Source organism: Aphelocoma coerulescens, chromosome 3 (assembly GCF_041296385.1).
Source record: "Aphelocoma coerulescens isolate FSJ_1873_10779 chromosome 3, UR_Acoe_1.0, whole genome shotgun sequence".
NCBI classification, from domain to species: domain Eukaryota; kingdom Metazoa; phylum Chordata; class Aves; order Passeriformes; family Corvidae; genus Aphelocoma; species Aphelocoma coerulescens.
The window spans coordinates 48,874,050-48,889,197 of record NC_091016.1 but is presented as its reverse complement, the minus strand read 5'-3'; the positions used below and the strand labels follow the sequence as shown (position 1 = coordinate 48,889,197).

Here is a 15,148-nt window from a genome sequence, read left to right as displayed (position 1 = left end):
TATGCTTATTACAAGTTTGGTAAGAATCCCACTGGAGAGGTACTGTTCAGATCTATAAATACACCTAAACCAGCTGAAGTTGTTCATTTACAGTAATCATTTGGTTTACTTAGTTGTAGTGCCAAAATTTGTTGCTGTTCAGCAGTGCTTCAGATCATCTAAGGACTTGTGGAGAGAACTTAGTTGTGTTTTATAGTAACCCGTAACAGAGCCAACTGCAGAACTCTTGAGCAGCCCCCAGAGATACAACGGTGACAACAGAAAATACTGCAGAAGTTAGCCAATCAGTTGTATAAAAGTTAATGGACTCCTTTATATCACCTTTTAGATCTTTTGTCTCTTGGATCCCGATAAACTTCCCCAGCAGCTGCTCCTGTAGATCCAGTGTATGAATTTATTCCTTATGCAAAAGAAAGAAGTTTAAGGACAGCAGTTACAACACAAAAGTTTTGTACTGTATTCCTCCAAAAAGGTGCAGTGCTTCTTTCAAGAAACAATCTCAAATAAGAATCATAAATAATTAGAGGTCATCTGATCTCTAGAATATTTAAACCCTGTACTATTTAATTCCAACCCTCTTTAAACAGCTTAATTTTTTTGGTTCCTAATTTTGAGTCAGAACCCATTTTGTTTAGATTATCCAGCACATGCCAGATCATGGTCTTTATCTTATTATGGCTTATTGTAAGACAGACATTAGAAGCTGTCCAAGGAGATGAACAGAAAGAGCAACACTCTTCATTATCCTGTGACAAGCTCCACAGAAAGTAAGTTAGCTGCAGTGCCTCTCTTTGAGGCTAAAAGTAAGCAAAGATTAGTATATAACATCTCTGCAATTCAGCAGAATTAGAATTTTAGTCTCTGTTAAGTCTGAGTAAGCAAACTGTATCACTCAGAAGATGCCCCTTTCCTCCCGTCCCTATATTTAAATTTCAAGCAACTCTTGCAGCACTGCACCTTTAAGCTGATATAACACAAAGGTTTTACACATTATATTAATTCTTTCTAAAGGCCACAAGACAAAACCTTTTATTTCCAATGAGAAGTTTAATAATTTAGTTTATATTTCAGACCACATTCTCTTATTAACTGTCAGGAAAAGAGTAAAAAGAAGTGTCAGCACACTACTCAGATTTGTCTTCAGTCAGTTCTGGTCTCAATATCGTACATGTTATGTCTTGTGAACCTTCTTTGGTACAAAAGGAGATGTTTGCTTCTTCCACTGGTACATCTAACTTCTCAGAAACATTCTGTAATACACAAAGGAGGCTGGAACACAAAAGCCAATTTAGCTCATGTGTTGTAGGCCAGATTTTTTACACCAAAAATTTGCAGCAAACCAAATCATGCTAGGTATGCCAGGCATATGAAGAGTTTTTCTTCTCAGTTGTGAGTCTTACATTCCTGTTTAAGTACTGCCTTCCCTACTTTGAAAAGGCTGGATGCACAAGCTGCGGTTCATAGTTTCATTTGCATTAGGATAGCGGTTTTCATTTGGGTGTTGACTTTTTCTTTAGTGAGCTGACAGACCCAATGGTCTTAAAAGACCCAGTGGAAGAAGGCACGAGAGCAAAATTTGCAGAAGCGTGGTTTACTAGAGTTAACACTCAGAACAGGAAAGAGCTGTAAAGGACAGGAATGTAACAGAGTCAGCGAGATGGGAGATGGTCAAACTGCACAGTGAATTCTGCATTTTGTGCAAACGGCTTTGTACGTTACGCAGGCAGTCTTCATAGAAGCTTGAGCAATCAAGTGAAGTTAACCTGTTCTCATAGCTATTTTAAAAATTATGAAATAAGAGTATTCAGAATTAGTTGTATGGTTTATGAATTAGGCTATTAAAGGCGAAGCATCATACTACAATATTCCTTAATTGTTACCAAAACCCTGACCAAATTTTTGTAAATTGTCCTTTGGATTGTTTTCCAGGAAAAACAAATGTGCACACACAATACCACTGAATGTTTCACTTTCCTGAGATTCATTTTTCAATTAAAATTAACAGAAAGCAGGATTAGAAATGCAATTATATATGAAATGGCATTCTGGGTTGTGGATGATGGGAGGCAGGGAGAGTGGTGGTGACAACTAGTGACTGATGGCTCTAGGGTTGCTTAATTCATTACATGTACAGCCTTCAAAGTGCCAAATAAGGAAGGGAAGCAAGGGCTTTTGGAAGCCTACATGCTGTGATGGAAGGCACATTTTACTCTTTATTACAGTTAGTTTCAAGTAAGAATTTCTAGAAAAAGAAAGTGCTTTGAAAGAAAAAAATCAGTACAATCATACAGTACCAAAGTTTCATGTCAAAGCCTGCCATTTCAGAATATTCTTAGTTCTTTGTGATATCCAGTGTTCAAATGCTGAAGTCCTTCTGACAGAAAACTGGCTGTGGGTTTATCAGTGGCTTCATGTGCACAGTGGATAGGCATAATGGTAGCACAGAGCAGGTAGCATCCTGAATGTCTGCTTCTACTGCAGTCGAATGAAAACACACTGAAAAGCTAAAACCTTCCCTCACCTTCCTTTAAGATTCAGAAGCTATTACAGAGCCAGACAGATGGGCTTGCAGAGAGAGGCTATTACCACAGAGACTGCTACATCCTGAGATCTCACAGGCAACACCAGAGTAAATGACCAGGCTTCCCCCACCTTCACATGATAATCGGTGTGGGTACTTTTTTTATGCAACTTGGGTGTTGTGCTGACCCCAAACAGTGGAACTACTAATCATCAACTGCACCAGTGGGACAGTAATTGTAACTCAGCTAAACTGTCCCTTCAGCAGTATTAAAAACTATGCAATACTGTGCAGAGCTTCTCTTCAGCACCGGAAGCAGTCCAACGGTAGCAGAAGCTAATCTGCCCTGCAAAGGAAAGGATGCCTTGCTGGAAAATGACGACTTGAGCCTCAACTGAAAAGGATGTGGACAAGAAGCTCAGTGGCCACATATATGTCCTAAATCAGATTCATATACTACTGCAGCTGGATTAGAAGTGCTTCTAATAGATGGAACCTATTTGGAGGCTCATATCCTCCCTATGCCGAGGGCACACTGCTGAATAAAGCAAGTGAGCGATTTTCCTAATTTGTTACGTGGCCAAGAAAGTGATGAGGGATATAACATATTGTAGGATTCCACCTGTGCCACTGAGACTTGAATCCAGCAAACATGTTAGCCGTTCAGCTAGAAGCCAGCATAAACACTTTCCCTTGGGATCTCAGGTGATTTGCTACCCTTTTCATTTTAGAAGGATGATTTGATCACCTGGAGTTGGTTGTCAAACACTTATTAACCTCCAGCATAAGCAGAAAGAATAAACTAGGAGAATGTCACGGCCACAATTTCCTTCAAAAGAATAAAACAAATGTAGAAGTACCAGCAGATGCCACTGTTTAAAGAAGAAGTATTATATGAATAAAGAGCAAACTTATCAGAGTGAGACATACTCAAAGAGTCAAGTATACAAGATCTCTCCTATACAGCAGCAATTTTTAAAAATCCCAAAACTTTGGATTGAATTAGCTTTGAATTCAGTAATATAGCTCAACTAGTACTCTGCAACTAAAATATGGTGCTGAAGCTATGGGCAGCTAGAGCTCTAACTGAAATTAAACTCCATTATGGTTGGCCAGATGGAGTTGCACAACAAGATGAGGAGTCAAAGAAACACAGGGGAAGGGAAGGGAAGGGAAGGGAAGGGAAGGGAAGGGAAGGGAAGGGAAGGGAAGGGAAGGGAAGGGAAGGGAAGGGAAGGGAAGGGAAGGGAAGGGAAGGGAAGGGAAGGGAAGGGAAGGGAAGGGAAGGGAAGGGAAGGGAAGGGAAGGGAAGGGAAGGGAAGGGAAGGGAAGGGAAGGGAAGGGAAGGGAAGGGAAGGGAAGGGAAGGGAAGGGAAGGGAAGGGAAGGGAAGGGAAGGGAAGGGAAGGGAAGGGAAGGGAAGGGAAGGGAAGGGAAGGGAAGGGAAGGGAAGGGAAGGGAAGGGAAGGGAAGGGAAGGGGCAAAGCAAGCAGTGCCAAGATGAAATTTAGATTTATGTCTCTCTGCAAGGAAACTGCATTGTACAAACCAGAACTTCAGGAATGGTGCCTAATACATGAAACTAGCTGCAAGACCTGCATTTCTCTTGGTGCTTGTGTATTTAAGAACTACATCTACAAATGTAATTTTTAAAGCCATTTGCACACACTATTAAAAGAGAGAGGACCCTGGTACCAGTAACAAAGCAGAAGATAAGTTCTGTCCAAGAACCCATTAGGAGAGGTTTCCTGTGTTCAAGAAAGGTGCACTTCCAGATGCCCTGAGTAAACAGCAATCAATCATACAAAACAAATCACTTAAAGATACAGAGTGAAAGCCAAAACCAACAGTACTTCGAATTGATTGAGTAGCAGTTAAAATAATTTCTGATTTGTACATGAAAGATGGAATTTTTCATTTGAAAAGTTTGGGTAAAGAGCAAGAAAATTTGAGAGATCAAAATAATTAAAAATTGAAGGATTCATATTAATATCAGAATTTAAGTTAGATCACCAGAGTGAAAACAGTAATTAAGGGAGGGGGAAATCACAAAATAAGTGATTCAATCTAGAGCACCGGAGTTGGAAATATGAGGATAGTTTTGTAGAGATGACTGATTTCATTGTTTCTACCTTTAGAGCTGCTGGCATGGATGAAACTTGGTTTGTTTGACGGGGGTAGGGGCTGGCTTTTTTTGACAGTAGTACTGTTGGCATTGACAGGAGATGACTGGAATGAGTTGGAAAGAAAGATGCCATCTGAAACTGGGCGAGGCTGGCGGGAGGGCTGCTGTGGCTTAAGGGTGGCAGGAGGAAAGTCACCGTAAGATTTTCTTGTGCTGGAGTACTTATCCTGACCTGCTAGATTGGAATCCTCCTCCTCATCATCATCATCATCATTGTATGCAACAAACTTGGCAGTATAAATCGTGTCAGGGGAGAGGACCTGTGTTTTGAGGTAAGAGGTGTTTCGCTGAGGTGGGGGAGGAGGAGCGTTAGATGAAGGGGTTGGGGATGGGAGTTCATATTCCCGTGGAAGCGGAGGTCTGTACAGACCAGGCTCGTCAGGTTCCAGCAATCTTCGTTCAGCTTCATCGTGCTGCCTGCGCCTTTCAGCCTCTAAGCGACTGTAATACTCCTCTTCCTGGCGCCTCTGAAAGCCCAGAGGAAACAGAAACACAGTGGTCAGACGTTTCAATCTAGGAGATTTAAGCTTTCCACCACTGAGCTACAAACATCTTCCATAAATCATTTTTTGTCTCCTTTTCTGGCAGTAAGCAGAGCATCTATATGGACTCATACAAAGAATTATTTACTACTATGCAGAAAACCAGCAGCCATCCAATAACATAACGTAGCTGTTGTTTACAGATTTACCACTGCCTGTGGTCACTAAGGCAACTGCCTGTGTAAACTAAGGGCATTCCAACATTTATTACTCAAAATGTAACTACAGTTAATAAGGGGCAGATTTACTAAAGCTGTAAAGAATCTGTGGGAGAGGAGAATAACTAAAATTAACTACCACCTTAAAAAAGGAACTTTGTAATTTTGTTTCATGCTTATACAATGTAAATTAGTCAACAGAGCCTTGGAACAGATGACTCCTAACAAAGTTTCTAGTATAAACACCAGGAAAACTATTTTCATACAAAAATCATTTACAAAGAACTCTTCCAAAACAGACATCAAATAAATGCTGTTAAAAAGCATTTAAAACAGAAACTATGCTAATGATATTTATATGAGGTTAATGACCATTTAAAAGTCATGTATTTTTCCACTTTAAAAGACTGTTCTGTTTTTAAACTAAACAGCATTTAATTCTGTTCAGCTCTTGTCTCAGACACATTGTAAATTAATACAAGGGTTTACTGAGTAGTTTGATAACAAATGAGAAGGTGTATTTGGGAATTGTATGTACGTTACAAAACCCTTTGGGTATAAGCATAGTATAACTTCTGCTGGGAATATATGGCATTTTGAACAACCATCACTTCTGGTTTTAATCCACATGTTTAAAAAAATCCACCTTATCTGCTTATCTGTCCAACACTGAGTCAGTTATCCTGAAAAAAATAATAAATAAATCTAATCTTGTTCATCTACAGCAAAGATGCGAAACTCATCTCCTTGTATTACTCTCTAAAACCGTTTTACTGATGGTACTGAGTTGGTAGAAGTGTCTCAGTCAACATCTGCCAGTGAAAAAAACACTTTCAAGTGTATGATCCAAATGTCATTTGGCCGCATCATTGTCAGAAGTTAAGAAAACCATGGTTGTTTTCTCTTTGTTCCCTTTTTTTTTATAAGCTCCACACAGTATACTTTTAAATACTTTCCTCACTGCAGATACGTCTTCCTCACTTCTCTCTTACTACCACCTCTTCCACTCACCAACTCATACTGTTTATGGGAAACAATTTAACTAAGCTTGAAAACAATCTAACAAAAATAAATGAACACAGTGATTATATTTACAGTTTGGGGGGTTTTTTTAATGTATTTGCTCAACCTTCCAAGATGAACAACTTTAGAAGCTAGCATTCTTTCTTCTTTCTGAAGTCAGTATTACTAACAGGCAAACTAAACAAAAGTAATTAATTTCTCTAGGAATAAAAAGGTCTTAAGAAAAATGCTGAGTCAAATAAGTTGCTTTATCTTCTAGTATTATCAGTAAAGCTTCTCAAATTCACGAATAATGTTTTGAAGGAACCTACAACCCTGAATTTTTATAATTTGACTGCACACTTATCTGCTGAAATTATTTACTTGCTTTCTAGAAACTACCTCTCTTCCTTCCCACAGTCCGAACATAAAAAACAATATGGAATATTCATCACTACTTTGCTGTATTTCATATTTCTCTCTGTATCTATATTAAAAAATACTACAGAAATATTCAAGTGCCATCTCTGGGACACAGGAAAACCCAACACCACTAACTGAGCCATGATAATAAAGAAGGTATGCAAGTTATGTTGGGAGCTGAAGGGAAGGAAACAGGAGGTAACTGATTTCTTCCATAATTTTCAGAAAGGCTCTGAAGGTAAGAGCCTTGCCACTGATAAAAACCTTCAGCCAGTAAGCCCACAGTACTATTTCTGCAATACCAGTCAACTCCAGCCAGCAGGAACAGGCTGTGTGTTTAATTACTTGTTGGTTTAGATGGGACAAACGGAAGCCTTGGCCCATGACCCTTATCACCAGAGCTACTGTGTTTAAACCCTGCTGACCCAACACTGAGCTCATAGTGGCCAGGCTGAAGAGGAAAGGCCTGCAAGAACCCCTGTGGCACTCAGAAGACCACAACCTTTTCTTCAGCCTCTCTCCTGGTCCGCTCCTCCTCTTGCTGTCGGCGCTCTTCTTCCTGCCTGGCCCTGTCTTCTGCTTCTCGCTTCCGCATTTCTTCCAATTGTTGCTGCCGTCTGCGTTCTTCATCCTGTAACTAACAGAGACACAATTTTAATTGGTCACTCATATGGGCAAGATGGGTCAGAAAAATGTAACCAAATACTGGCATCTAAAAATAATTCATTCAGTAGAAAATGCTATGCTACAGATACATCACTATAATTTCCAGCCATTAAGAGAAAGCTTTGTTACACTGGCTTGCCTCAAATCCCTAAGGGCAAAATAAAAGCAAAGGAGAGGCGCACAGAACTACATACATGAAAGCACAAAGTACACAAGGAGACATTTTTAGCAGCCATATCTGAACCCTTAGCAGAAGACTGAGGTGACTCACGTTCCAAAGAGCTTCAACACCCATAGTCTCATAGGTACAGTAAAGTGAAATTAAATACTTGGAACCAACAGTCCACAGCTCCAACAGTCAATTGTTTTTGTCATTCCGGATTAGAATTTAAGCACCAGAAAATCACGACTCATTAGTCAAAGGGACAATCCATTTAAAGTAACAGGCTCATTCAGCAAGTCTGCAAATAGTCTCAGAAGATGAAGAAAGTCTCCCACTGTATCTGCAGCAGATGTGTTTTGGAAATAGCAGAGAGTGAAGGAAAGAAAACTTTTGACTACTGGGATTAAACAGCTCACAAGAACAACTCACGTCCAACAAACAGTACTGGTTTATGTATGTGTATGATAGTGCACAGATAGGAAAACTGAGCACAATCCAAACTCTACATGATTCTTTAAAGCTAACTGTATATAAGCCCCTGATGGACAGGAATATTCACTGGCACAACAATAGAAGTAGGAATTAACTGGACTACATGCTGTGTTATTTCTTACGGTAGCATATGTTTTAAAGCCATTTTTTTCCCTCCACACAATTTTTTTTTATCCTTATTGGTATAAATCAGTAAATTATTTGATCTTGCTATCAACTGCATGTAACAGGGATACTTTTCTACTGGATTTGACTTTACAATCCAATTTCACTTACAGAAAAAGACCCTTAAGACACAAAGCAGTACAAGAGAGAAAGAGAAATTAAGTCTTAATAGACTTTGTGAGGACAAGCTTCATGTCAGTATCTTCTTCCCCAATTAATTAATTTAAAAAAGTCTAAACATTTTTGGCTGATTTTCTTACAATTACTTCCCCCCACTGTTTATTTTTGAACATGAAAGCTAAAGAACAAAATTAATTCATTTAATTTAGGCGCAAATTTGGTGAATTTATTCTAGAGGATGCTACCTCTAGAGTAGCATCTCTGAATAAATTCCCCTTATTTAGGGCTAAAACTTTGTCATTCCAACTAAAAATGACAAAGATCAAGCTCAGTTTGCACTGTAGAGCAGGGAACAGGGTAGTTAACCAACTCCCTGCTTGGATTAAGATTTCTTGTTTTAGTTATTAGAAAGACATTATTTTAGCAAAGGAGATAATATTACTGTCAAAAGGAAAGACAGCTAGTAATTCACAAGAGTTTATACCAGAGAAGTCATTTCCTCTTAACAAAAAAAAAAAAAAAAAAAAAAGGAAGAAAAAAAGGCAAGCAAAAATTGAATGGTGAGAAAATACAGGAAAATTCCTGTCGAAACTACATTTAGAAAAACACCCTGAACATGGCAGTTACTGCTCCCAGGTTATGGCATGGATGCTTTACTGCTTAGCAGCAAATATTCCTATTCAAAAGCATTTAAACAAGAAAGAATTTCCAACTAAATCAAAGAGAAAGTAGGACTGGTTTGTTTAGTTGTCTTCTGACCTTAACTAAAGAAGGCAAAAGCGACCAAGCTGCCCACCCAGGAACTGTTGTTAACATCTGAATCATAAGAATTGCAAAGACAACTGTATCCAGGTCAGAGGCTACTGTAAAAATAATACCTATAGGAAAATGGCTAAAAATTATATGGAAGGCAGAAGTGAGAATACAGCAACTATTAAGAGATTCCATTTCATTTCTTTATGATCAGTAACTAGTTTCTACTTCAGGGCATTCCCAGACCAAGGCAGGGAGCCGTGGAATGATGAGGCATGCCAGAGCACTTGGCAGGCATTTGTGTCTGTAATTCTGTGTGTACAACAGTACCCAATTCTAACTTCATCCCAAATTTTCGAGATGCAAAGGAAAATCAGCTTTGTGTCCCATTTCTAGTAAGAGGCCTCTAAAATCCCCAGGTTGAGTATTTTAATTGGATGCTTCTCTATCCCAATCAGTTTTTCTCTTGTTTAAAAGTCATGTTTTCACCCAATTTACTCTACTTCCACATCTCCTCCAAAGCCACGTGTTTATATTTTAACAGGGAAGAACAACTAATTAGTACAGCCAGAGTGATGGAGAAGAGCATTCTCCCAGCTGTAACTGAGCAAAACAGCTGAGCACAAAGCACCAATTCTTTTCCCCTGCTTTGACCCAGCTCTATTGCAAAGTGCCAACTGTTTGCTCAGCCAGGCAACTTTGCCTCCCTATTGCCAACATATACTCGCAGCACTTTTACACCTAGGAGGGCAAAGAAGCCCACCTTTCTTCCAGGCTATTGCTCCTTGTCAAGGGGCCAGTGGGTTACAGGAAGTCTCAGATTCAAAGTTCATTTCTCCAAGCACTGCTTAGAACACTCTAAAAGATGTTCCAGGAGAACTTTAAATTTATACCTATTTATTTAATGACAGCTGAAAAGCTGGGTCAGATCTCATAGTGGCCAGGGGAATTTAAAAAACTAACAGTAGCTAAGCTGATAATTCATGCATTAACTGTTCTTCACCTTCCTTCAGCCTTGTAATTAGCAGAACAGCTGTCACCAATGCTCACCCTAGACATACAAAAAAAGCATCAAACATGAGAAAGTTTTGTTGTGTGGTTTGGGGTTTTTTTTTAAAAAACAAAGTAGCAATTACTTGGGTATATGAAGTGGCATTGTTTAGATGAGTTTATGTCTGGAAAGTCATGTGAATGGTACGAAAATGATGAAATTATGAAAAAGCAGTATTTGCTGGGTGTAGTGTTCAACTGTTTCAGAATTAGCTTGCTGTCTTTTTTTAAAGCTAAATTTATAAACATCATAAATCATCAACTGATTTAGGCCATGCATCCAACTAGCCCAGTATTCTGCTGTCTCCGACCTTGGCAAGAAGAGCTGCACATGAGCCTGGCCTTTTCTTCTAGTATTCCCCCAGCATTTAGCTCACTGCTAGAGATGTCAGCTGGTACAGCCCTGTGTAATCCTCTGAGTAGCTGTTTGCAGGTGTGATGTCTATGCATTTGTCTAATCCATTTTTCAAGCTGATGATACCGTCTGCCTTCACCAACCTCCTGTCGCAGAAAGATCCAGGTGCTTGCAGTCTGCTTGGAAAAGTACTTTATCTATCTAGCTGCAGTTCCAGGGATCAAGGTTTGAGCAAAAAAATATAGGCATAGTAATAAGAAAATATTGATAAGATACTAAGTCTGAAAACTCCATGACTCCTGGCTTGTCCATTAATTCAGAAAGGAGAAATGCTTTACCTGTTCCACTGCTGTAAACTGCTTAATGCTCACACATAACACACAGATACAAAATTGAACACCTTAGATTTTATAAGTTACTTGAAGTATGCATTTTAAAAGGTGATTTTTTTTTTCATAAGGCAGTGCTGAATATCCAAATCCATATTTTGAACCAAAACACTGACAGTTTTTTCATGCAGCACAAATTAAATTTTACTAAAAGGACTTGCAAGCACCTGTCTTTCACCTGTCTTTCAAACTGGTACACTGCTTATACACAAAATGACTTTGAAGGGGATGTATTTCTGCTCTAGAAGACTACAAAACTCCTTTTCCATGTCCCCATGTCCAATGAGTGCAATAACATACAGAATTAGCTGGAGTCATAGCCATTACTGCTCCAGTTTGAAAGCCTGTCATGTTTCAGATGCAAGAGAATAGTATTAACCAATTGAAACTGAAATTATATTGTACCTTAATGATGGCATGTTTATGCAACCAATTTGGAAATATCAGTTCAGAAGTAATTTCTGAGTTTACAATCCATTTTTATGTTAATGAAAAAAGATAACACATATAACACCTGCAAACAACAGGGTATGTATTTTTCAGTATTTGCTGAAAAAGTATGCTGTATTATTAGGCTCTCAGTACAACTTCACTTCAAACTGGAAAAGAACAGTGCTCTTAGAGCTCTTCTAAAACCTGCACAGGTGGGAAAGGAAGGAATCTTACCTCACAGCCTGTTCATTCCAAGTTATTAGTAAGATTTTACAAACAAAACTGCACAAAACAGCAGATACACAGTTTTATATTAGATCACTGCTGCAACAAACAAATCAAGTCTGCAAGCAGAACACAACATCTAAGAGGAAGGAAACACAGGGAAAGGAATCACCACATCTGAAAACATTCAAATGCATGCTTGCAGTTAACTTACTGCTTACTGTATCATAATGATCTTTGAACACCCAAAGATGCCAAATGATCATCCAAAGGGCATAGGGCTGTTATTAATAAGTAAATGGGAAAGAGATATTGAAGAGAAAGAAACAAACATACCAAATCTAGAACAGAGATTGCTGGCACAGCAGTCTGCTGCAGGTAGTAAGAAAAGGGAAAAAAAAGAAAGATGCACAGTGTAAATAAAGATAGGTTAGACTTGCGCTATTTCAAAAGCATTTTCTTTTATTTGTTTAGTTGGCTGCTTTAGAACAAGGAACTGAATGGATATAAACCTGAAATACAGAAATGAAAACAAATAATCCAAAATTTTTATCAGTATTGACTCATTCAACACCTCAGTAGTTCTGCAGAGATGCTACTTAACTGCATCTCTAAAAGTGAAATGTAACCAAAATGCACACATGAATTCAGTTCAAGACAAGTGTTATTTTTTAGTTTCAAAATGTAACAAAAAGCTGGAAGAACTTTATGCACAAATAGTGTTTTAAAGCCAGCACTTGCAGAGAAGACTAATACTGTTATGCAATACAACTGGCTTTTTTTTAATGACACATGGCTTTCTTAGCCTTGCTACAGTAAAATTTTAAAGACAATGTTTGTTAAAATGGCAGTTCTACATGAATTTTTTATGTCCATAGGTAACTGTCTACGTGCCACATATTGCCTGTTAGCAATGCTGGACTTTAGGGCAACTGTTTGCCAAATATATTTAGCTTTTCCCTTCTTCAGTTTCCAAGTTTGAGGTATCTATTGTTTTACACAGTAATAAAGTTAGGCACAAGAAAAAAAGGAAAGCAATGCAGACTGCAGCAAATATGAGGAGAGTAACTTAGGAAATGAAGCTGCCAAAACAATCCTGAATTCAAATCCTACTCAAGCCACTAGCTATCTCTGAATGTCAAAACAAGCATGTCCAAACATTTCTCAGGAATTAAACATTGCTTATCACAGAATTAAGTCAACTTTTCAAGACAAACACACAGAAGACACTGAACATATTACAGAGCTAGCTTTTAAGCCTGGAAAAGCATAGCTATTGGTATGTAACTTGGGAATCCATGCTGTTATTCAGAAAAGAACAGATTTTCTTAAAGAAACTTTTCCTCAGTAACAGTAGATTTAGCAGTCTTGGGAGACAACAGCCACCACCAGAGGGATTAAAAATTGCATCATACTATTCAGTTGCACTATCTTATTACATGTATTATGAGCTTTCACAAAACTGAATCTAAGGTAAGCAAACCTTGTCAGATGCTAATTAAACTGGACACCATGAAAAATCCAGACATACATGAGGTGGAGCCCTAGACAGGGTGTATTAGCTGTTACACCACCCAAAACCACATGGCTCAACCAATGCTCCCACCACTGCTGGGGTCAGCACTCAGGTGATGGTAAAGGTAGAGGTAGCAGCTGAATCAGACCAACAAGTTGGAATGTCTGTTCAGCTCACTGTTCCCTGGAAACTGTATGCATTCAGTGTCTGTGTTCGTGTCCCAAGACTATAAATAAAAACTTCTGAAGGTAAATACACTGGGGAGGGAGAAATCACACTATTTTTATTTCTGATTCTCCTACAGACTTTCTTAATTTCAAATATTTTTTTTCTTACCTTTCTGCAAGCAAATTTCTGCCATATTTTACCTTCTAACCATACTCTAGGTACATGGCAAAAATACTTTATCCAAAGGGAACTTTTCTCTCCCCCAAACCAGAAAAGTAAATTCAACTGCTAAATTGTATGCTATAAAAGGTAGCTTAGATACTTTTGTAACACATTACTTAACTGGTGAAGCCACTCTAAGTTATTAATCTTAAAATTCAGGACATTTAAGAAAGCGTCATCCTCCTTTACCCCCTGAGAACATCAAAATACTCAAAGCATGAAACCCCACCAAGCTAGAAATTTACAATATTTTTTTTCTAGAAAAGATTATCCCCTTTTACCCTTGCTCTTCTTTCTGCCTCCAGTCGCTGCATGATGAGCATAGTATCCACCTCATCATCCTCCTCTTCATCGTCATCTTCATCCTTCTGCTTTGATTCTTGCAGTCGCTTTTGGAACTGCCACTCAAGCATGAGTTTGCGGAGGCGGTCGTTGTCTTCCGCTGTACGATCAGGCTTGTTCTGAAGTTCCTGAATCTCTTTACTCAGCATGTCCACAATGTGCATCTGTTGCTGCTTCTCCAGTTTCTCCTTAGCATCCCGTTTCCAAGGATCTGGAGAGAGGCTATCACCAGAGGACAGTTCTTCCTTGCTGATAGTAATGTACTGCAGATCTCTCCGCTCAATAGTCCGTGGCTGCTGTTGGGGCTGCAGCTCTCGAATAACTGTTTCTTGAGACCTCTGCAAAGTTGAGGGTTTTTCTGATTTCACTTGTTGAAGGGAGACGGGAGGAACCACAGGCTGAGCAGGAATTAGTGGCTGAGAACGCATTTGACCCAGTTTTCTCTCCTGCTCACGACGTTTCCGTTCTCGTTCTTCTTCCAAACGTGCCTTTTCCTTTTCATACCACCTCTGATGCTCTTCTCTTTTTTTACGTTCAGCAGCAGCTACCTGGGAGGATGCTTGTGCTCCTATCTGATTTGGAGGAGGAGGGGGAGGCAGAGGCAAATCCATTTGTAGTTCATCAAATTCAGCAGCATAATGCACTGGAGGAGGTGGTGGTGGAGGGGGAAGATCTGTTCTGATGGGCTGGGAAATGGCCACTGGAGTCGGCTGGCTAGTGGCTGGAGTTTTCCAACGGCCAGGTCCACTTTTAGTTAAACAAGAACCAGGCGAGACTGGTTTGGAGGAATGGTTCAGGTGTTCCTGGCTAGATGTGCTAGAATCCACAGATGAATTCATCCACTGATCGCTGTCCGACTTCCGATCGATGTACTCCACATCCTTCCGTATAACAACTTCCAAACGACTCCTCTCTGGCTGGAAAACTTTATCTCTGAGCTCTTCCTGGGAACGAGCGACACGCTGAAAAAAAATTGAACAAGGCATGTGCATTAGAGTCCATCTACATTAAAACAGATTTGAAAATGGCTAACAAAACACATTCTTATTACTGAAGGTAATTACTTTTAACGAGTTTCAGTATTTTCATGCCCAGTAGGTTTTCCAAAACCAAAAATAAAATACTGTTCTCAGTCTTCTTAACTCATTCAAGTGATGGAAGACTTAGCAAGCTCTTGGGAACTGCGTGGTAACTGGACTGGGAGGAAGAATGAATGCAAAACAGAGTTTAAGCTGAAAAACTCCCCAGCTCGCACAGTTT

General features: G+C 39.2%; 1 protein-coding gene across 24 annotated transcripts in view; it reads right to left on the bottom strand.

The window, feature by feature from the left end:
* The window catches only part of AFDN (afadin, adherens junction formation factor), a 119,652-nt gene that overhangs the window by 2,557 nt on the left and 101,947 nt on the right, over positions 1–15,148 (bottom strand). For 7 of the 24 annotated variants that reach the window (XM_069010167.1, XM_069010170.1, XM_069010169.1 and 4 more), the window contains 5 exons: positions 13,828–14,850; positions 11,977–12,012; positions 7,333–7,467; positions 4,653–5,172; positions 322–400 (listed from right to left, as the gene is read on the bottom strand). In XM_069010167.1, coding sequence (XP_068866268.1) covers positions 322–400; positions 4,653–5,172; positions 7,333–7,467; positions 11,977–12,012; positions 13,828–14,850 — 1,793 coding nt within the window. Of the gene's footprint in view, positions 1–321; positions 401–4,652; positions 5,173–7,332; positions 7,468–11,976; positions 12,013–13,827; positions 14,851–15,148 lie in introns of those variants that run through there. The other 17 variants (XM_069010178.1, XM_069010191.1, XM_069010183.1 and 14 more) reach the window with 9 other exon arrangements.